Source organism: Suricata suricatta, chromosome X (assembly GCF_006229205.1).
Source record: "Suricata suricatta isolate VVHF042 chromosome X, meerkat_22Aug2017_6uvM2_HiC, whole genome shotgun sequence".
NCBI classification, from domain to species: Eukaryota; Metazoa; Chordata; class Mammalia; order Carnivora; family Herpestidae; genus Suricata; species Suricata suricatta.
In genome coordinates, this window is record NC_043717.1 from 46,141,172 (window position 1) to 46,164,669 (window position 23,498).

Below are 23,498 nucleotides of genomic sequence, written 5' to 3' on the forward strand. Positions count from 1 at the left end.
AAATATTTGCTGAATGAATGAGTACTAATGTCAAATATACAGTAATAGTATCAATAGCTAGCATTTACTAAGTACTTACTATGTGCCAGGCACTGCAACTATATTGTTTCATCTAACCCTCACAACCTCTCTTATATGTCGGTTCCATTATGATTTCCATTTTGCAGATGAGAGGATAATACTAGGCATAGAGAATTTGTCCAAGGTCACACAGCTCATGGATAAAAGGTAATTGGTGTCCTTTTGTCTGGCCCTAGAACCCATGTGCTTACCACTATACTTCACTACTCCCCATGACCTCAGGTGATCCTCCTCAGAGCTTCCTGAAATAAAATGTATCATCAGCCTGATTTGGCACTGAGAATAATAAGGGTATAAAGTTAAAAAACTGGCCCAAGGAGAGAGACCATAAAGTCTAGGACCTGGGTGTTCTGGTTTCAAATCTCCATATTTGTGCTCTATTCCCATTCTCTGTTGCTATTGTTGCATTTCTGAGTCCCAAATGGCTCATCCTCCAAGTCTGGCCCTTCAGTAAAAGAAGAAATAGTCCACATGCAGAAAGTTCCTTGAACTTTCTCCAGGATTATTATATTCTATGTAGTTCCTGATCCTCCCAGAATACAGTAAAACCAACATAAATAACTAGTAATTATGACATAGAGGACAACAGAGTATGTATGGCTGATATAATTAAAAACAAAAGACACAGGAAAAAGTTGTTTGGGCCAACTTCAGGGTTGTAGGAACATTAGTGGATGACTGAGGAGAGATAAAAGAGGAGCTCCTCACCTTCTCAGAAAATAAAATTGAAATGAAGAAAAAGGAAAAAATTCCCCAAAGCACCAAATTAAGTTCCAGTATAATCATCTCAGGAAGAAAATAACAAGACACATGCATAACTAAAATAACAAGGCAATGAGATGCAGAGGAGCAGAGACAGCTGTCATGGAAGACAAGAAGATAGAGAACAACATCTTATTCTAGATTTTAAAAAGAAAATTGGCAAAGAAGGAAAACAGCAAAAGTTAAAGAAGGGATCACAAAATTAGAAGCCACTGATGTATTTTCCCACCTACTATATGTTCACTTCATTGTGAGCTGAGGGTTATGGAGAGAGAGAGAGGCTGATGCTCCTGAGGTGATTATCTCCCTCAGTAAAGGAGGGGTTGCAGTTACCTTCTTGCAGAGGACCATCTGGTGGTCAAACAGGAAGAAGACCCGCTGCTGGTTGCGGCCATAGGGCTGGTAGATCCAGGCCATTTCCCCAGTGTAGATCAGTTCCGAGCTCCTGTCTAGGATGTCCTCACCCTGGGAAGAACATGTCATAGTGAGAGGCAGCCAGGAAGGAGGGATGACTCTGTCACCTGCTCGGAAGCACCTAAGGCTGGGCATAGACTGGGGAAGTAGGAGTACAGAAAAGGCCTGGTGGGAAAGAAGGATAGAGAGAAAGACCTCTGGAAAGTCCTGGAGTTGGAAAGACCCATACTTTTGCTCATCCTGAGGCCAAATGAGTCATATCACCCAGGACTGCTATAGTCCATCTATGCCAGCTTTCTAGCACTACAGGCACCAAGGTTCATTCTGATTCCCTGATGTTCATATTCTCTCTCTCTCTCTCTCTCTCTCTCTCTCTCTCTCTCTCTCTCTCTCTCTTTCTCTCGCTCCCTCCCTCCCTCTTTCCCTCCCTCCTCCACTCCCTCCCTCTCTCCCTCCCTGTTTTTCTCTATGAATTTCTATTTCTATATCAGTCCTTCATCCCAGATCTAGTCTCTTAGTCTCTTTCTTGTACCTGAAGAGTAAGCCTAAGCAAATAACAGAATTCTCTCTGCTTCCTCTATGAGTAAAATGGGACAGGAGAGGGCAAGAAGGAAACAATGATAGAGGCTACAGTCACTCTCTTAAAATTGTTTTTTTTTTCTCCTCAGTTCACTAAAATATATTGATTAAACAGGAAACTTTACAACTGCATGATTCTTTGGTCTGTTATTCACAGCCTAAAACCACTTCTCCTTACTACATAGTCAGACAAAAAAAGTACCAAGACATCTGACTCCTAGCTAATTCAATTCTACAGAGTTTCCAAGGCCCCTTCTTTACAGCAACTCTGCTAGGTCAGAGGTATGCGGGGATGTATGTCAGATGCTAAGCCAGATTTGTCCCCCATTCTCAAGGAGCATACAGTCAGTGGAGGAAACTAATGCAGGTGTGCACAGAATTCATGGAACACAGGAAAACCACACCAAAGCCCCGGGCATAGGCATGGGTGTTCCAGGACCTATAAGAAGGTCAGTGGTCCAGGACTCAAGAGAATTATTAGCACCTATATGCATAAGATATTGGGCTACATACTTTCACTCTAAACCTTCTGAGCCACAAGAGAACATTGGGAGGTAGAGATATTCTTAATCTCATTTTACAATCCAAGGAACAGAGATGGCAGGTAATCAGCTAAGATCTCCCAGCTTGTTAGCTAGAGACCTATAACTCAACCCCAATTTTGTGGCTTCAGAAAGTATGCTTACTCTTGCCACTACATTATGATGTCTCTAGGCCAGTCAATCCTTTCTTTTCTCTGGGTTTCAGTTTTTCTAGATATTAAATGAGATACATGAGGATGATATCCAAGGCCCTAGCCCTGATACTCTAATGCAAGATGTCAGTCTTGCACCCAAAAGCTTCAAGTCAAGGTTACAGTAGACCCCTGCATCCCCCAACAAGCAGTCAGAACAAACAGGCTAGGCATAGTAGTAGGCCAAAGAGAGGGGTAGCAGGAAATGGTGTTCTTAAGTATAGCACTTTTTCAGTCTAAGGGATGAGAGGGAGCTCAGTGGAAATGATTTCTAATAATATAACCTCAAAAAGAAAACTCAGAGATACTACTGTGATTCAAAACTCTACTTCGTGGGTATCTGGGAACTTAAGTAAACATTCATCCTTGAGGGGCCCACATACTAAAACAGAACTTCTGAGACAGGAAGCCCACAGGGTGAGGCATTTGTGCAGGACTTTCTTGTTGGATGGATAAGAAGCTGAGAGTGGTACCAATCTGCCATGTCTTACCCTGAGGCAGGCCACAAAATGTGGCATAGTCCATTTTGAATATGTATAAAGTGAAAGAAAGCTGTAAAAAGAGGTGAATGCCAACCAAAGTTGGCCAAGATAACATTTTTTAGGATAATATTTTTTTATTTTATAAATTTTTATTTGAATTCAAGTTAGTTAATATATAGTAGAATATTGGTTTCAGGGGTAGAATTCAGTGATTCATCACTTACATACAACACCCAGTGCTCATCAGTGCCCTCCTTCATACCCATCACCCAACTAGCCCATCTCTCACCCACATCCCTCCATCAACCCTCAGTTTATTCTCTCTTTAAAAGTCTGATGGTTTGCTTCCCCCCTCGCATATGTTCATCTGTTTTGTTTACTAAATTCCACACAGGAGTGAAATCATATGGTATTTGTCTTTCTCTGACTGACTTATTTCACTTAGCATAATATACTGTAGTTCCATTCACATCATTGCAAATGGAAGGATGACTTTTAAAATTATACTTGCTAAACTGAGGATGATCAGAGCGGTCAGATCAGGAGACCACTCGATGTCATATGGTCCGCCTACCATACCAGACAGGAGCACTCAAATTCTATTTTAAGTACTTGACACACATAATTTCACTAAGAGAGAAGAAAAAAGAAAAAGAAGAAAGGAAAGAAAGAAAGAAAGAAAGAAAGAAAGAAAGAAAGAAAGAAAGAAAGAAAGAAAAGAAAGGGAGGGAGGGGAGAGAGAGAAAGGGAAATCTACTCTTATGCTCATCAAGCTGATTGATACCAGGAAACTCACATATTTTCTCTATGTGTCAATTTCCTCATCTCAATTTTATTTTTAAAATTTTAAGGTCAATTCTTATTTCTACAAAAAAGGCAGTAAAAATAATATCAAACACATGCAAAGAATATTACTGAGTGAGCTTCAAGTGGAGCTTGGCTCTGCAAAGGCTGTAAGTCAAGAGGGAGAGAGAAGGCCATCTTGTTCCTGGCATGGTCTGCTGTCCCAAAGGAAGGGGCCAGCCGGGTGCCAGCAACTCCAGACTGGTGCTGGCTATAGCCAAGTTCTACCTATTCCAATTTCAACACCATAAAGGGTCAAATATTGCCAAGGTAGGGTCACAGTGGGGCTGTGCTACACTGAGTTTCCTCATCTTTAAAATGAAAGTAATAATAGTACCAATCTCATTTTGCCTGTTGTGAGGATTATGTAAATTAACATAAAGAAAGTGCTTAGGAAAGTACACACCTCACACTGTAAGTTCTTCAGAAATGCTAGCTATTTTTACATTTATTTTTGAGAGACAGAGAGAAACAGAGTGAGCAGGGGAGGGTCAGAGAGAGAGGGAGATATAAAATCTGAAGACAGGTTCTAGGCTCTGAGCTAGCTGTCAGTACAGAGCCCGATGTGGGGCTCAAACCCACAAAATGCGAGATCATGACCTGAGCCCAAGTCGGACACATAACCAACTGAGCCACCCAGGCGCCATCAGAAATGCTAGGTATTATCTTTACTATTAATGTGTGCTTTATATCCTGTGTCACATATTCCTATTAATATTCACAGCAACCCAATAAGGAATGTACTGTTATGACCACAAAAACGAAGGTCAGAGAAATTGGGAGTAATTTGCTCAAAGTGACAGAATCCAGGCCAGAACCCTCCATAGTCCATGTTCTAATCCACCAGACCACAGTAGAATGATAATGCTTAGTGAACAACCAACTATGCTGGAAGATTTCTAAGGTGAGAATCTTAAAGACTTAAGTTCTGGGCCCCGTGTTGTCACCAACTCGCTCTGTGGCCTTGGGAAGTAATTTAACCACTTTCAGTCTGTTTTCTCAGTTGAACAATGGATAATACAACAGTTCCTGCTTGGTTCACTTCACATGGCTGCTTGAAAGCACAAATCAGATCATTTAAGGAAAATGGCCGTCTCAGAGTTCAGATTTTTCACCCTTTTCTTCCTCTATCCCACTTGCATGACACATTACTTTGCCTTGTCCTCAAACATGCAATTTCCTCCCACTCCCATCTCTACCATGGAAGTTGTTTTCTTCCATTCTACTAGGATTCTTCACATAAAATTCCCTCTGTCTAGAATGTATTTGTTCCGCTGGAAAACCAAGGACACATCTCATTCATCTCAATAGCTCAATGGCCAACACCCCATTCTAGTTACAGGCTGATTGTTCTGACGGGAGGTTGTGGCCTGAGAAGATCCAGGGGAAGAAGGACAAGGGAAATGCCATACTTTTCATAAAGTTTATGTTCAATGTTGCCTATTGACAGAAGGGCAGAGGAATAACAAATCTAGCCAGCTGCACACTTAATCTCCTGGTCCTAGAAGTATTTCTCATCAAGCCACCTTCCGTTTCAAATAGATTCTTTTGCTGCTACCATCATATTGGGTTTTTTGTATTTCTGCTGACCTTTTGGATTCAATAATCCAATGGTAAACTGGAACAGGCCATTGCATATTACACAAACAGGCTGTGAGGCTGAGGGTGTCATAACAACTATATACAATCAAGTTCCCAAATATAAGCTGCAAATTTGGGCTCCTGGCAAAAATCTCCAGGGGGAAAGAGATTAAAAGGAAGGGATATATTTCTTCTCCCTTCAAGTAGACCTAATTAATAAGTGTGAAGGGCAGCAAAGTGACAGTTCTACCAAACATTAGTATCAGAAAAATTAGCAATGCAAATTTCCCTGAAACTGTAGTCCTTGGAACACTAAGGTATTGATTATTACTTAGAGACATGGGTGATATTTTTTTTGTGTGTGTAGGTTTTTTTACTTTTTAAATTTTATTTAAATTCAAGTTAGTTAACATATATTGTAACAATGGTTTCAGAAGTAGAATTTAGTGATTCATCACTTCCATATAACACTCAGTGCTCATTATGACAAGTGCCCTCCTTAATGTACATCACTCATTTAGCACATACCCCTACCCAACACCCCTCCAGCAACCCTCAGTTTGTTCTCTATATTTAAGTGTCTCTAATGGTTTGCCTCCCTCTCTCTTTTTATCTTATTTTACCTTCCCTTCCCCTATGCTTATCTATTTTGTTTCTTAAATTCCACATATAAGTGAAATCATATGATATTTCTCTTTCTCTGACTGACTTATTTCACTTAGCATAATACATTCTAGCTCCAACCCCACTGTTGCAAATGGCAAGATTTCATTCTTTTTTGATCAGCAAGTAATATTCCATTGTGTGTGTGTCTGTATAGACATAGAAATACATACATACATATGCATATACATACACACACACACACACACACACATATACACACACACACTACATCTTCTTTATCCATTCATCAGTCAATGGGCATTTGGGTTCTTTCCATAATTTGGCTATTATTGATAGTGCTTCTGTAAACATTGGGGTGCATGTACCCATTCAAATCAGCATTTTTGTATCCTTTGGATATATGCCTAGTCGTGCAATTGCTAGGTTGTAATGTAGCTCTATGTTTACTTTTTTGAGTAACCTCCTCCATACTGTTCTCCAGACTGGCTGTACCAGTTTTCATTCCCACCAACAGTGCAAAGGTGTTCTCCTTTCTCTCCATCCTTGCCAACACATGTGGTTACATGAGTTGTTAATTTTAGCCATTCTGACAGGTGTGAGGTTGTTTCTTATTATGGCTTTGATTTGTATTTAGTCTGTCAATAGGGCAGGAGTGAGGACCTTGGCCTCAAGTGTGCAAGCTTGGGTAAACCTAGTAAAATGTGTCAGCATGAGGGAATCTCACCAATAGAAAAAGAAGTATGTTGACTGGCCTGCACTGGAGAACCAACCTCATAGTCTGTGTCTGGGAGTGAATTAGTACATACTACTTATCCAAGTGTTTATCTGGTGTGATAAAACTTCAGGACTGGAAAGAGGCATGAAAGTCTATTGAGTCAATCCAATTATTTCCTGGCAACACCCAAAGACACGAACTTTTCATTTCTTAATGAAGTGTTGTCTCAAAGATTTCTCCAACCTTCTTAGAAAGACACTGAAGTACTCAACACTTCTCATTAGTAGAAAGTTTTGACCTTGGCTCTAATCTAAATCCTTTCTGCTGCTTTTCATATTTAATTTCTTTTTAATCCATCTGTGGCTAAGATGTGATGTTCTAGAAAAGCTATTCAGACTCCATGAAGCCCCTGTTGGTAAGGATCCTACCTCCCAGTCTAGGACAGATGCCTGCCATTGGGCAATCTTGTCAATATTCTCCAAACGCCGCTTGCGCTCATTGATCTGCTGAGTCACGTTTCTCATGACGGCCAGAGCAGCTGCCACATACCTGTAGTCACTGTGAAGACACAAAAGTACAAGTTTGGTAAATCAATGTGCTAGAGAACCAACAGTTGGGTGCCAACCCTAATGTCCATTCTTCTCTTCTTACTTAGTAACAGAGCCTCTGATTTTCAGATAGAACTCATGTCACATGGAGTAAAAAATTAATTTCCTATATTTCTTTACAGTAAGGGGTGACTATATAACTAGTCCAGTGATATGTAAATAGAAATGTTTGGCAAAAATTTTCAGAAACCTCCTTTAAGGAAGATAGCATACCCTTCTTTGGCCCTTACTCAATCCTGATACTTGGAATATAGATGTCATGGTTGAACTTCTAGCAGCCATCTTATACCATAGGGACAAGTTTCCTTCTCCTAGGGATACTATAACAGACAGGTGGGAGGAACCCAACTCTCTGATGACCTTAGAGCACCATAGCAGTCATGGACTGCCTACCTGCAGATTTTTATTTACATGCAAGGGAAATAGACCCCTATCTTTTGTTATAGCATTATATTTGTGTCCAGTCTGATATATCCACCCAAGAATCAAGAAGACAGCCTTATTCACAGGATGGTCCAGAACTTTACCATACTTTCTATCACTTATTTTTAGGGAACTCTGCCCAAAGTCACTGTGAAATAGTATATACTCTTTTTCCTCTAGTTTAACTTAGAGATAGGATTTAGCATAGTGGTAAGAATAGACTCTGGAGCCAGACTCTTTGGGCTCAAACCCTAGTTCTGTCACTGACTAGTGGTATGGCCTTTGGCAATTCTCACTGACTCTCTCAATGACTCAGTTTCCTCATATGTGAAATGGGGAGAATTATAGTAGGGTTTGTTGAGGGTTTAGTTATCCACATAAACTGTTTTACTCTTGGCTTATAGCAAATAGTGGCAGTATTATTAGTACAAGTTAAAGTGCAACTTTTAGACCCAGTTTCCTAGGATTGCGGATGGCCTACTTGTTGAAAGTTATACCACCCTGCTCAGCATTCTCTACTCGTCTGATCTGATAGCTAGTCAAATGGCTCCTGTAAAGGCAGGTTGAAAACAAGATCCCAGTAACTTGGCAGAGCTATAGTAGACTGAGAGGGCAAAAGGATGAGTTATGATTCAGTCTTAACTAATCTTTACTTTAAAAACTGAACATTCTTTGTGGTCATTCACTTGCTCACTGTCCCAGCACCCATTTGAAAGAAGGAAGGAGGGAAAAAAAAGATACACAGCAACTCTTTCTTTCCTAATACATTGAAGTGTAGGATGGTTGACCAATCATAGGCACAGGGAAGTTAGTTCTAACCACCAAGGCAGACATTATGCAGTACCTCCTCTTAGATGGCCTCCTTGTGTTCTCTGAACACTTGCCAGACCATAGTCTTCAAATGCTACGCTACTGCATTTTATCACCTCCAGTGACCAGATACTCACTAAACCTCCTAACCACTTTACTCTGTCTCAAGACAACTTTGTTAAAAACAAAGAAAGAAACAAAAACAGCAAAAACCCCTTATTTATTCTGACCCTTAATAAATGTTAGCTATTATCAGTTTTTATTCTGGATCCTACTGCTGACTTATATTGAACTTATGGTTGACTAATACTTCCTAAGTCTCTTTAAAATATGCTGTGTTGGGATACCTGGGTGGCTCAGTTAGTTAAGCATCCAATGTTTCAGACCAACCAAGGTCATGATCTTGCAGTTTGTAAGTTCAAGCCCTGCATCCCGCTCTGTGCTGACAGCTCAGAGTCTGGAGCCTACTTTAGATTCTGTGTCTCCCTCTCTCCCTGCCCCTCCCCCCTTCTATTTCAAAAGTAAACATTTAAAAATTTAAAACATTTAAATACCCTATCTATAAGCTGAATTTCTCTAGGTCTGTCCTTGAACTCTAAGTCTCCCTCTTAATTTCTTTGACCCAATTATAAAACCTTACATTTGTTCCTGTTATATTTCATCCTTTTACAGTTACTTACTGCACCCTATGGGCAATCGATTGGACTCTATATGACTATCAAAGTTTCTCCCTGGAAAGACTACCTAAGTCTACCATTTAGAAACAGAGTAGGGTGATAACAGAAGGGATAGCTGCAGTGTAGAAGATGCTAATATAAATAAATACCCTTGTTCTTTGGGCCCATTTAATGTCTCTCATGCTATTCCTCTCTCTGGTTTGAGGTATCAGGAAAATGACTTAAGCCATTTTTGGTGAGGTAAAACATAAAGCTTTATGTCCAACATAGTAGCCGCTAGCCACATTTATTTAAAATTAATATAACTAAATATTAGTCCTTCAGTTGACCACCTACATTTCTCAGTACTCAATAGCCATGTATGGCCAGCAACTACTATATTGGACAGAACCAATATAAAATATTGACATTATTGTAGAAAGTTCCATCTGATGGCACTAGTATGAGAATGCCTATTTTCTCTTATCCCATGTACTAATTAGCCATGAATTCATTACTGTCACTATTCCATACTGCCAGTCAACCTTTGCCATATTTAGCTGGCTGCCTTTCTTACAATGGTTAGAGGGGGAAATGTCCCCATTTTTAACCTGCCCCACTAGATTTAGGAGTGGATGAGAAAGTAAGTGAGTAGTTGTCTTGCCTGAACCCTTCTCAGAGCCCCCAGCCCCTTGATGAGATCTACTGAACCAGGATTGTCTTGTTCCAGACATGTCAGCTAACCTCCCCCTTATATAAAGTCTTCCTTCCCATCAGCTTAAGGAAGGTTGGATGGTAGCATGGGGACACATCACCCTTCTGTAAGCAAAGCCAGTATTATCATCCACTTATTACTCTCCATCCATTGAATCTTCTCCCTTAGAGGCTACTTTGACTGCTTGCATTTCATAGTCCTTATAAACACCTATCCAACTAAGCCTTCAAGCTAGAAGCAGCCTCTAATTGACTTCAAATCCAAGCTACTCTTACATGCATCACAGGAGCTGTCATCTTAATACAGCTTCCTAAGACCTGCCAAAAGAGGTGGCCCATGGCCTGGGGGTAGTGCTGGGCCCAACAGGTCACTCTAAAGGAGGACAGTGTCCTGCCAATGCCTGAGCCACTCTCTCAGAACTCTGGAGCCCAGGGCATGGAAAAAGAGGGGACCAGAGACCCAGAGGGAAAGAAGTCCTTGAGACAGGGGTTCTAGTCACAAGGGGAAGGAGCTTAGGGAAAGCAAGCCCCTTGTAGATATCCTATCTAACTAGATCACACTAAACCCAATAAGGGTCTGGGGTTACTTTGGCTTAAGAAACTAACATAGCTTTTGGCTGTGCTTTGAAAAGGTCTTTCTGGGGCTATTAAAACAATTATGCAATATATAATTTATCTATTAACATCGTCAGTCCACAAGTATGATTTTTAGAACTTCCTGCTATATTCTATGAAATAGATACTCAGGGGAAGGTGAGAGATGAGCTGTAATATAAAAAAAAAAACATTTGAGAAACACTCTTTGAATATCCCGGTTGCTCCTCTGAGATTTAGGTACAATGGTGACTGTTTCTGGTCACTTAGCACCATGATGTATAACTATGGAAGTCATTTAGGCTCATGACATCATGGGCTGGTAGAACTGGAAGAGGCCTTCCAGACTGGCTAGTTCATTGGTTCATAAAACTTTTTTGGGCATGAAAATTATCTGGAAGGCTCTTACAAAGCTAGGTTCCCAGACCACTGTCCACACTTTGTGTCCCTGCCTTGCCACACATATTTGCTTTCTGGGCCTCGGTCCATCCAACCATAAAAAGAGAAAATCTGACTAGAAGACCTTCCTTTAAGGGCCTTTCCATTTTAGGTGCCATAAATATTTCTCATTTTTATTTTTAAAATATACTAATTTTAGTGGCAGTTCTTCACTGTCCTATTAGCTCTCAAAAGAAACTGTATCCTTAGAAAACTTGGGATTCCATTCTGGCAATGGTCTGTTTTAAGTATTTTATTTATTTTTCCCCCATAATATTTTATTGTCAAATTGTTTTCCATACAACACCCAGTGCTCTTCCCCTTAAGTGCCCTCCACCATCACCACCACCTCTGTTCCCCCTTCCCCCTTCCCCCTCAACTCTCAGTTCATTCTCAGCATTCAATAGTCTCTCAAGTTTTGCATCCCTCTCTCTCCCCAACTCTCTCTCCCTCCTCCACTCCCCCTGGTTCTCCATTAGGTCTCTCTTGTTTTCCTGCTAGACCGAAACAATAAGTATTTTAAAATAACATTTTTTCACCTCCAAATTTCATGTCTAATGAGGATGCCCACCAATTCCCAGCTAGTAAACAGACTCAGGGAGGAGGGAACAGAGTGCTCTTTTGTGAGGTCCTTCATTACCTGCCTCCCTCATTGCCAATACGGCATGTCAGGCAGAGCTACCACTGGTTGTATTCACACACAAAGGAAGAGTCCAGTGTTACCACATTTAGATTCAAATTTGAAATTTGTCCAAGGCTCCAGAGCTTTTGAAGCACATGACTCATGATTTGCTAAAGAAAAATCATCAACTTAAAAATGAACCTAGCAATTGGGTTTGAGCTTAACATAACCAAAACCAACTAGCAGATATCATGGCCTTATGCAACTGAGTCTGGAGGTCAGCTCCAAGGAAACCAGGCAATGGAACCAAATGAAAATAGGAAGTAGGAAAGTAGAAAGTAGGCCTAATGAAAACTAGGCAGAAAGCTAAGGGAAATTGGACAAAGGTCATCTTTCTTCTTGGAAGGTTCAATCAGGAAGAGAGCTGAATTAATAAGTCTAAGGTCAGGGATTCAGTACTTATTAAAGGCAGGCTATAAAAAGTCTGAGGGTTTTAGCTCATAAAGCTCATATGAGGGTGGGCGGTGGTTCACTCATTGTTGATTACTTTCAGCATATACCTTACTGGTAGGCTCATTTGTTGGTAGGTCATTTTCAGTTAGAGAGAGAGAGAGAGAGAGAGAGAGAGAGAGAGAGAGAGAGAGAGAGAGAGAGAGAGAGAGAGAAGCTTTGGTCATTTGGGAGTTGGTTTTCTTGAAAATACTGAAAAATTATAAAAAAAAACAAAAAACAATAATTCAGGAGAAGTCTCAAGTCTATCCCCCCCCCCCAGTCATACTCTGGATCTAAGGGGAAGGTACAGTTGGGATGAGGCAGAGGAGGGTGGAAAAGACTAAAGAATACCAAGGATGTAGCCATGTAGAAGAAAACTAGGTGAGTAAAAATTAGGTACGCTGTTATTAGGATATTGAATCTATCAAACATAGTGGAATAAATACTTGAACAATCATTCCATCTGGATTTATTCACTTGGCTGAACTCAGAACTAAGGACCCAGCTGAGCTCCCTGAAGGCAGGGTCTAAGTTGTGTAGTAATGATGATGCATACTAATTATTTTGTGCATACTGATTAACAGCTTTATAAGAAACTCTCATAAGTGTTCTCTTGCTTTACACACACAATAACCTGTGAGGTAGCCAAAAACAATCATCATCCCATTGTGCAGATAAGCTACCAGAAGATCAGAAATGGCTAAAAGACATATATTCTTAATAAACACTAACTTGTAGATGAGGATATCACTAACTCCTGTTTCCTTTTATCCTTTACCTATGGTCCTGGGCGGTATACTTGAGGAGCTCAGCGAGTTGTAAGGGATACTTGCAGATCTTCTGCACTGGAGTCAAAAGGAATCCATCAATAGCAATGTCGATCATTTGCTGCAAGAGGCGGCAAGCCTCAAAGAAGTGCTGGTAGCGGCTGTCTTTCATCAGTTTGGAGAGTTCCATGCAGGCATCCAGGTGGTTGTTACAGTACTCAGAGTATATCCAGAATCCATCTTGCTATGAGCACAGGAAAAATGGAGAGGAATAAAAGAGTACTAAGAATTCCAAAGAAATTTTGGAGAAATGAAAAAAATAGATCCTATCCTTATGTAGAATATTAAAATGATAATATCAACCTTTCCTAAATTGATTCAAAATTTAATTAATAATAGAAATAAAGGAATTATTTGGGAAGCAGACAAACTAAACGTTTGTATAGAGAAAATAAGTAGGAATAGTTATGAAATTCTATAAAAGAAGGGTAATAATGAGGCACTGGACTTGACAAAAGTGAAAATACTATGGCAATAAAATTATGGCACTGGATTTTATTGTTTATTTTTTCAAGTTTCTATTTTAATTCCAGATAATTAACATACAGTGTTATATTAGTTTCAGATGTACAGTATAGTGATTCAACAATTTCATACATGACCCAGTGCTAATCACAAGTACATTTCTGAATCCCCATCATCTATTTAACCCACCCATCTACCCACCCACCTCCCCTCTGAGAACCATCAATTTGATGGTAAGAGTCTGTTTCTTGACTTGTTTCTCTTTTTGTTTCTCTGTTGCTCATTTGTTGTGTTTCTTAAATTCCACATATGAGTGAAATCACATTGTATTCTTCTATCACCTAGATTTATAACCTTTAGCTTGATCCATGTTTCTGCAAATGGCAAGATTTCATTTTTTAGATTTTTTAGGGGTGAATAATATTCATATGTGTTCTCTATAGTTAAGAGTCCACTGTATGGTTTGCCTCTCTCTCTTTTCCCCCTGACTTGTTTTCCATCTGACTTGTTTCTAAAGTTCCCCATATGACTGAAATAATATAGTGCTTCTCTTTCTCTGACAGACCTTTTCACATAGTATAGTACTCTCTAGCTCAATCTACCTTATTTCAGAGGGTAAGATTTCATTTTTTAATTTATATATATTTTTAATATATAGTGCAATACTGCCTTCAGAAGTAGAATTCAGTAATTCATCACTTATATAGAACACCCAATGCTCATTACAAGTGCCCTTCTTAACACCCATCACCCATCTAGCCCATCTCCCATCCACATCCCTCCATCAACCTCAGTTTGTTCTCTATTGTTAAGAGTCTCGTGTGGTTTCTTTCCCTTTCTTCTCTTTCCCCAATTCCCATATGTTCATCTCTTTTGTTTCTTAAATTGCACATATGAATAAAATCATATATTTGTCTATTTTTGACTTACTTCACTTAGTATAATTTTTCTAGCTCCATCCACATCATTGCAAATGACAAGATTTCATTATTTTTGATGGCTGAATAATATTCCATTGTGTATATATACTACACCTTCTTCATCCATTTATCAGTCGATAGACCTTTGGGCTCTCTCTAGAGTTAGGATACTGTAGATAATGCTGCTATAAACATTGGGGTGCATGTACCCCTTTGAATCATTATTTTTGTATCCTTTGGGTAAAAACCTAACAGCACAATTCCTGGATCATAGGGTATTTCTATTTTTAGTTTTTTGAGCAACCTCCATACTGTTCTCCAGAGTAGCTACACCAGTTTGCATTCCCACCATCAGTTCAAGAGAGTTCCCCTTTCTCTGCATCCTGATCAACACGTATTGTATCTTCTGTTGTTAATTTTAGCTATGTAGAGTGGTGTGAGATGGTAGCTTATTGTGGTTTTGATTTTTAGTTCTTTAATGATGAGTGATGTTGAGCATCTTTTCATGTGTCTGTTAGCCATCTGGATGTCTTCATTGGGAAGTGTCTGTTCATGTCTTCTGCCCATTTCTTAATTAGGTTGCTTGTTTTTGGAGTGTTGAGTTTGATATGTTCCTTATAGACTTGGACGCTAACCCTTTATCATATAAGTCATTTGCAAATATCTTTTCCCATTCCATAGGCTGCCCTTTAGTTTTGTTAATTGTTTCCATCACTTTGCAGAAGCTTATTATCTTGATGAAGTTCCAATATTTCATGTTTGTTTTCATTTTGCTTGCCTTCAGTGATGTGTCTAGTAAAAGGGTGCTACAGCTGAGGTCAAAGAGTTTGCCACCTGTGTTCTCTTCTAGGATTCTAATGAGTTCCTCTCACATTTAGGGCCTTCATCCATTTTGAATTTATTTTTGTGTATGGTATAAGAAATCCATTGTTTCTTTGTTGATATTCTGCTTAGAAAATCGTTTCTATTAATTTTCCATTGCTTTAAGTAGAGTATGAAAGTCCCCTGCTACTGTGGTATTATTATAAATGAGTTTCCTTCTACCAGTCCATACATTGATTTCCTAGGTGTTCCAAGTGATCTGACCCCAATATGGCTGTGTTTGAGAGACCAGGAAAGCCTAGGGCACTCTTATGTCTCCATCATCTTTACTCCTCTCAAGGTTTCATTTTTTTTTATATGGCAGAGTATTACCCCATTGTGTGTGTATGTGTGTTGTTGTTGTTGTTGTTGTTTCTTATTTATCCATTCATCAGTTGACAGACATTTGAGCTGTTTCCATTATCTGGATATTGTTGATAATGCTATCAATTTGGGGTGCATGTATCACTTTGAATTAGTAACATTGTATCCTTTGCATAAATACCTTGTACTATAATTTCTGGATGGGGTAATTCCATTTTTAACATTTTGAGGAATCTCCACACAGCTTTTCAGAGAAGCTGCACCATGTGCATCCCTACCAACAGTGTAAGAGGGTTCTTTCTCTGCTTCTTTGTCTGTTGCTTTCTGTGGTTATTATACTCATTCTGATATGTGTAAGGTGATATCTCATTGTACCAGTGATTTGCATTTCCCTGATAATAAGTGATGTTGAACATGTTTTCATGTGTCTGTTAGTCATCTGTATGACTTCTTTGGAAAGAATGTATACTGATGTCTTCTGCCCATTTTTTAACTGGATAATTTGTTTTTCAGGTGTTGAGTTTCATAAATTCATATATATTTTTGGATACTAACCCTTTATCAGATATGTCATTTGCAAATATCTTTTCCCATTCCTTTTAGTTTTGTTTAGGTTGTCGTTTAGTTTTGCAGATTGTTTCCTTTCCTGTGAAGATTTTAATCTTGATTATGTCCCAACTGTTTATTTTACCTATTATTTCACTTGCCTCAGGAGACACATCTAGTAAGAAGTTGCTATGGCCGATATCAAAGAGGTTACTTATTGCCTGTGTTCTGCTCTAGGATTTTTTTCTTTGACATTTCTAACAGCCTCAATTTATTAGCCCTCAGCATTTGGTCGCCAGTATCTAAGCACCTCTGTCTACTCACTTTAGCTTTTGTGAAGCTTTTGTTCAATCAAACACTCCAATAATTTTTGTTATACTCCTCTGCTTTTAAGTGTGATTTGTAATATGTGTGTGTGTGTGTGTGTGACACACACACACACATAGGGGTGCATGTGCTGCATATATATATATATATGGCACATATATATATATGTGTGTGTGTGTGTGTGTATATATATATATATATATATATATATACTTTTATTTAAATCCAAGTTAATTAACATGTAGTGTAATAATGGCTTCAGTGGTGGAATTCATCACTTATGTATAACACCCAGTGCTCATCCCAGTGAGTACCCTCCTTAATGATCATCACCAATTTAGCTCAACCTCCCCCCCACACAACACCCCTCCAGCAACCCTCAGGTTTTTCTCTGTATTTAAGAGTCTCTTAATGGTTTGCATCCCTCTCTGTATATATTGTATTTTTCCTTCCCTTCTCCTATGCTCACCTGTTGTGTTTCTTAAATTCTACATATGAGTGAAATCATATATTTATCTTTCTCTTACTGACTTATTTCACTTAGCATAATACATTCTAGTTCCATCCATGTCATTGCAAATGGCAAGATTTCATTCTTTTTGATCACTGAGTAATATTCCAATGTGTGTGTGTGTGTGCGCATGCACGTGCACATGTGTACCACACCTTCTTTATCCATTCATCAGTGGATGGACATTTGGACTCTTTCCGTAGTTTGGCTATTGTTGATAGTGCTGCCATAAACATGGGGTGCATATGCTGCTTCGACTCACCATTTTTGTATCCTTTGGATAAAAACCTAGTAATGCCATTGCTGAGTTGTAAGGTAGCTCTATTTTTAATTTTTTGAGGAACCTCCATGCCATTTCCCAGAAGTGTCTCCACCAGTTTGCATTCCCACCAACAGTGCAGAACGTTTCCAGTTTCTCTGCAACCTCACCAACATCTGTTGTTTCTGGAGTTGTTAATTTTAGACATTCTAATAGGTTTGAGGTGGTATCTCACTGTGGTTTTGATGTTGAGCCTCTTCTTTGGAAAAGAAGACATAAATAGACTAACAGACACATGATAAGATGCTCAACATCACTCATCATCAGGGAAATACAATCAAAACCACAGTGAGATACCACCCCAAACAAATAATCCAGTGAAGAAATGGGCAAAAAACAGGAACACACTATTTGTTTTTGGGGTGTTAAGTTTGATAAGTTCTTCATAGCTTTTATATACTAAAATATATATTACAATCTGAATGTCATCCAATGTGTCATTTGAAATATCTTCTTCCATTCTGTCAGCTGCCTTTTAGGTTTTTTGATTGTTTCCTTTGCTGTGCAGAAGATTTTTATCTTGATGAGTTCCCAATACTTTCTTTTTGCTTTTGGTTGTCTTTCCTCCAGAGACATGTCTAGTGAGATGTTGCTAACACCAAGGTCAAAGAGGTTGCTGCTTGTGTTGTCCTCTAGGATTTTGATGATTTCCTGTCTCACATTTAGGTATTTCATCCATTTTAAATTTATATTTGTGTATGGTGGAAGAAGGTGGTCCAGCTTCATTCTTTTGTATATTGCTGTCCAGTTGTCCTAACACAATTTGCTAAAGAAACTTTTCTCCATTGGATATTCTTTCTTGGTTTGTTGAAGATTAATTGACCATACAGCTGTCGGTCCATTTCTGGGTATTCTATTATTTGCCATTGATCTATATGTCTATTTTTCTGTTAATACCATACTGTCTTGATGACAACAGCTTTGTAATGCAACTTGAAGTTCAGAATTGTGATGCCTCTGGCTTTGCTTTTATTTTTCAGGATTGCATTGCTGTTTGGTGTCTTTTGTGGTTCCATGCAAAATTTTGGATTGTTTTTTCTAGTTCTGTGAAGAATGCTGTTAGTATTTTGATAGGGATTCCATACAATGTGTAGATAGCTTTGTGTAGTATAAACATTTTTACAATATTTGTTCTTTCAATCCATGAGCATGGAATGATTTTCCATTTCTTTGTCTCACTATCACTTTCTTCCATCAGGGTTTCGCAGTTTTTGGAGTAAAGATGTTTTTTTACCTCTTTGGTTTGTTACTAGGTATCTTAACGTTTTGGTGAAAGTGTAAATGGGGTGGCTTCCTTGATATCTCTTTCTGCTTCTTTTTTATTTTTGTATAGAAATGCAACAGTTTTATGTACATTGATTTCATATCCTGTGACCGCATTAAATTCATATATTAGTTCTCACAAAATTTTTGTGGAGTCCTTTGGGTTTGTTACATAGAGTATCATATTGTATGAAAATAGTGAAAATTTAGCTTCTGTTTTGCCATTTGGATGCCTTTAATTTGTTTTCATTGTCTGATTACAGAGGCTAGAATGTCCAGTACTATAAATAACAGTGGTCAGAGTGGACATTGCAGTCTTGTTCCCGATCATAGAGGGAAAGTTCTCAGTTTTTCCACAATGAGGATCATATTAGCTATGGGTCTTTTGAATATGGCCTCTATGATGTTGAGGTATATTCCCTCTACCCCTACTTAGTTGAGGGTTTTTATCAAGGATAGATGCTGTACTTTGTCAAATGTTTTTTCTGCATCTATTGAGAGGGTCATATGGTTCTTATCTCACTTTTATTAATGTGGTGTATCATATTGATTGATTTTCAAATATTGAACCACACTTGCAATTCAGGAATAAATCCAAGTTGATTATAATGAATGTTTATTTTAATGTACTGTTAGGTTTTATTTGCCAGTATCTTATTGCAAATTTTTGCATCTATGTTCAATAAGGGATATTGGCCTGTAGTTCTCCTTCTTAGTAGGTCTTGGCTTCTGGAATCAAGGTAATGCTGGCCTTGTAGAATGAGTTTATCAGTTTTCTTTCCATTTCTACTCTTTTGAACAGTTTGAGAATAGGTACTAACTCTTCTTTTAAAGTTTGGTAGTGAGGCACCTGCGTGGCTCAGTGGGTTAAGCGTCTTACTTCAGCTCAGGTCACAATCTCGCAGTTGTGGATTCAAGCCTTGCGTCGGGCTCTGTGCTGAAAGCTCAGAGCCTGGAGTCTGCTTCTGATTCTGTGTCTCCCCTTTTCTCTGCCCCTCCCTTGTTCATTCATTCATATTCTCTCTCTCTCTCTCTCTCTCTCTCTTTCTCTCTCTCTCTCTGTCTCTCTCTCTCTCTCTAATAAATAAATGTTAAAAGTTTTTTAAAAAAAAGTTTGGTAGTGGAGGGGGATCCAACATGGCAGGGTAGAATTCTCCTGTGAAGCCATCTGGCCCTGTATTTTTGTTTTGGGGAAATTTTTGATCACTAATTCCTTTCCTTTGCTGGTTATCTGTCTGGTCATTTTCTATTTCTTCCTGTTTTGGTTTTGAAACTTTATGTTTCTATTAATTTATCTATTTCTCATAGGTTACCCAGTTTATTGGCATATAATTTTTCATAAAATTATCTTATAATTGTCTATATTTCTGTGGTGTTGGTTGTGATCCTTCTTCTCTCATTTGTAATTTTATTTATCTGGCTCCTTTCTCTTTTCTTTCTGATAAGTCTGGCAACGGATTTATCAATTTTATTAATTTTTTTCCAAGAACCAGCGCCTGGTTTTATTGATCTATTATCCTAGTTTTTTGTTGTTTGTTTGTTTCTATATCATTTTCTTCCTGCCCTAACCTGCATTATTTTACTACTGCTGGCTTTAGGCTTCATTTCTTATTCTTTTTCTAGATCCCTTAGGTGTAAGTTTAGGTTGTGTAATTGAGATTTTTCTTGTTTCTTGAGGTAGGTCTAAATTGCTATATACTCCCCACTTATGAGACTGATTCGCTACCTACTGTGCTAACGAGGCACCTTATACTCACCACTTATGACCGCTTTTACTACATCCCAAACGTTTTGGGACTTAGTGTTTTCATTTTCATTTGTTTCCATGCATTTTTGTATTTCTTCTTAAATTTCTGGACAGACCTTTTCATTCTTTAATAGGATGTTCTTTAACATTCCTGTATTTGTGGTCTTTCCAATCTTTTTTCTTTTGGTTGAGTTCACATTTCATATCACTTTGGTCAGAAGACATGTATGATATTATCTCAGTTTTTTTTGTATTTCTTAAGGTATGATTTGTGAATGTGATCTATTCTGGACAATGCCCCCTGTGTACTTTATAAGTATGTGTATTCTGTTGCTTTAGGATGGAATGTTCTAAGTATAATCTGGTCCTCTGTGTCATTCAAAGCCACTGTTTTATTGTTTATTTTCTGTTTGAATGAACACTCCATCCATTTAAGTGGGGTGTTAAAGTCCCCTACTATTATTGCATTAATATCAATTAGTTCCTTTTTGTTCATTATTAAGTTCTTTATGTGTTTTAGTGCACCATGTTGGGTGCATATTTATTTGCAATTCTTGTATCTTCTTGGTAGCTTGTCCCCATTATGATTATATAGTATCTTTCTTTGTCTCCTTTATAGATTTTGTTTTTTGTTTTAAATATTTTTAATGTTTTTATTTATTTTTGAGAGACAGAGAGAGACCCCATGAGCAGTGGAGGGTCAGAGAGAGAGGGAGACACAGAATATGAAGCAGGCTCCAGGCTCTGAGCTAGCTGTCAGCACAGAGCCTGACACAAGGCTCAAACCCACAAACTGTGAGATCATGACCTGAGCCAAAGCCAGATGCTTAACTGACTGAGCCACCCAGGTGCCCCTATAGATTTTGTTTTGAAATCTATTTTGTCCAATATAGGTATTGCTACTCTGGCTTTTTTTTTTTTTTTTTGACATCCATTTGCCTGACAAATGTTTCTTCATTCCCTCACTTTCAATCTGCAGGTCTTCAAATCTGAAATGAGTCTCTGGTAGGCAGCATATAGATGAGTCTTGTTTTATATATTATCACTTCTGTAACACCATATTTAGATTGGAGCATTTAGCCCATTTACATTCAAAGTAATTATTGATAGATAAGCATTTATTGCCATTTTGTTATTTGTTTTGTGGTTGTTTTTGTAGCTTCTCTCTGATTCTTTGTTCTCTTTCATAATTTTCTAGTTTTCTTTAGTGATATATTTTGATTCCTTAGTTTATTATTTGCATATCTATTACTGTCTTTTTTTTTTTTTACTTTTGGTGACTATTCACTTTGTATATAACATCTTCTGCATATAAAAATCTATATTAAGCAGAGGATGGCTTAATTTTGGACTCATTATTTACTACTCTCCTCTTACCATTTCAGATATTTTGTATTATATTTTATATCCTTTTATTTTGTGCTTCTCTTAACTGATTTTTATAGATATACTAATTGTTTTTTGCTTTTGTGCTTCCTGTTTTTCATACTCTTACTCTTGGTTTGTGGCTTCCACTCACAAAGTCCCCCTTAATATTTCTTATAGGGCTGGTTTGATGATCATGAATTATTTTAACTTCTGTTCATCTGGGAAACTTTTTTTAATGTTTATTTAATTTTGAGCGAGAGAGACAGAGTGTGAACAGGGGAGGAGCAGAGAGAGAGGGAGACACAGCATCCGAAGCAGGCTCCAGGCTCTGAGCTGTCAGCAGAGAGCCCGATGCAGGGCTCGAACTCACAAACTGTGAGATCATGACCTGAGCTGAAGTCGGACACTTAACTGACTGAGCCACCCAGGTGCCCCTGTCTGGAAAACTTTTTATCTCTCCTTCTGTTCTGAATGACAGCCTTCGTGGATAAAATATTATTGACTGAAAATTGTTTTCTTTCAGCATTTTCAACATTTTGACCATGTCTATCTTGTCTGGAGGATTTCTGCTGAAAAGAAAATCATCTAATGGTCTAATGCATTTTCCTTTGCATGCAGCTGTCTTCTTTTCTCTTGAAGCATTTAAAATTCTTTCTTTATAACTACTTTTTTACCATTTTATTACTATGTGTCTTGGTGTGGACCTCCTTAGGTTGAATTTGTTGGAGGAATCTCAATGCCTCCTGAATCTGGATCTCTCCTTCCTTCCCCAGATTAAGAAATTTTTCAGCTATTATTTTTTCCAAATATATTTTCTGTCCCCTTTCTCTCTCTTCTTCTGAGATCTCAGTAATGCAAATATCAGTTCATTTTATGGAGTCACTGAGAACTCTAAGCCTGTTTTCATTTTGCAGTATTTGTTTGCCTCTCACCTGTTCAGAACAAGCAATGCAGTTAAAAAGAAAAGCAAAGCAATATATTAAAATTATGATATGATTAACCATGATTAAGAGGGGTTGATCACAATCAAATTCACTGTATTAACAGAATAAAATGAAAAATCATATATTCATTTCAGTAGATATATAATATTTATTTAGAAAAACACATATATGATAAAAGCTACCAGCAAACTAGAAATAGAAAGAAATGTCCCCAATATCATAAGGCCAACCATGAAAACTTAAAGCTAATATCATTCTCAATGTTGAATTACTGAATGCCTGTGCCTAAGATCAAGCAGAGCACAAAATATCGCTGTTTTTACCATTTCATCTGTGCAATAACACAAGGAAAGAGAAGGCATGGAGATTAAAAACGAGGAAATAAAAAGAATGTAGAATTGAGTGTCAACTATCCTCAAAAAAGAAAAACAAAACAAAAAAAACAAATAAAATGAAGAAATAAACTATCTTTGTTCAGAAAGGACATGATGAATGGCTAAAGAAGACATGTTGTATATACACATGCATACGCACACACACATACACACACACATAATGGGATATTATTCAGCTAACAAAAAAGAATGAAATCTTGAACCTGGGTGGCTCAGTCAGTTAAGCGTCCCAACTTCAGTTCAGATCATGATGCCATAGCTGTAAACTCAAGCCTTCTTTGGGGTTCTGAGCTGTCAGAGCTTGGAGCCTGCTTCACATTCTGGGTCTCCCTCTCTCTCTGCCCCTCTCCCCACTTGCTTGCTTACACATGCTCTCTGTCTCAAAAATAAATAAACTAACAAAAAATTAAGAAAAAATGAAATCTTATCATTTGCAATGATGTGGACAGGACTAGAGTGTATAATGCTAAGCAAAATAAGTTAGTCAGTGAAAGACAAACACCATAT

General features: G+C 38.2%; 1 protein-coding gene across 6 annotated transcripts in view; it reads right to left on the bottom strand.

The window, feature by feature from the left end:
• ARHGEF9 (Cdc42 guanine nucleotide exchange factor 9) overlaps window positions 1–23,498 on the bottom strand; it is a 189,713-nt gene that overhangs the window by 33,991 nt on the left and 132,224 nt on the right. For all 6 annotated transcript variants that reach the window (XM_029930721.1, XM_029930716.1, XM_029930720.1 and 3 more), the window contains 3 exons: window positions 12,953–13,185; window positions 7,246–7,375; window positions 1,177–1,308 (listed from right to left, as the gene is read on the bottom strand). In XM_029930721.1, coding sequence (XP_029786581.1) covers window positions 1,177–1,308; window positions 7,246–7,375; window positions 12,953–13,185 — 495 coding nt within the window. The remainder of the gene's footprint in view (window positions 1–1,176; window positions 1,309–7,245; window positions 7,376–12,952; window positions 13,186–23,498) is intronic.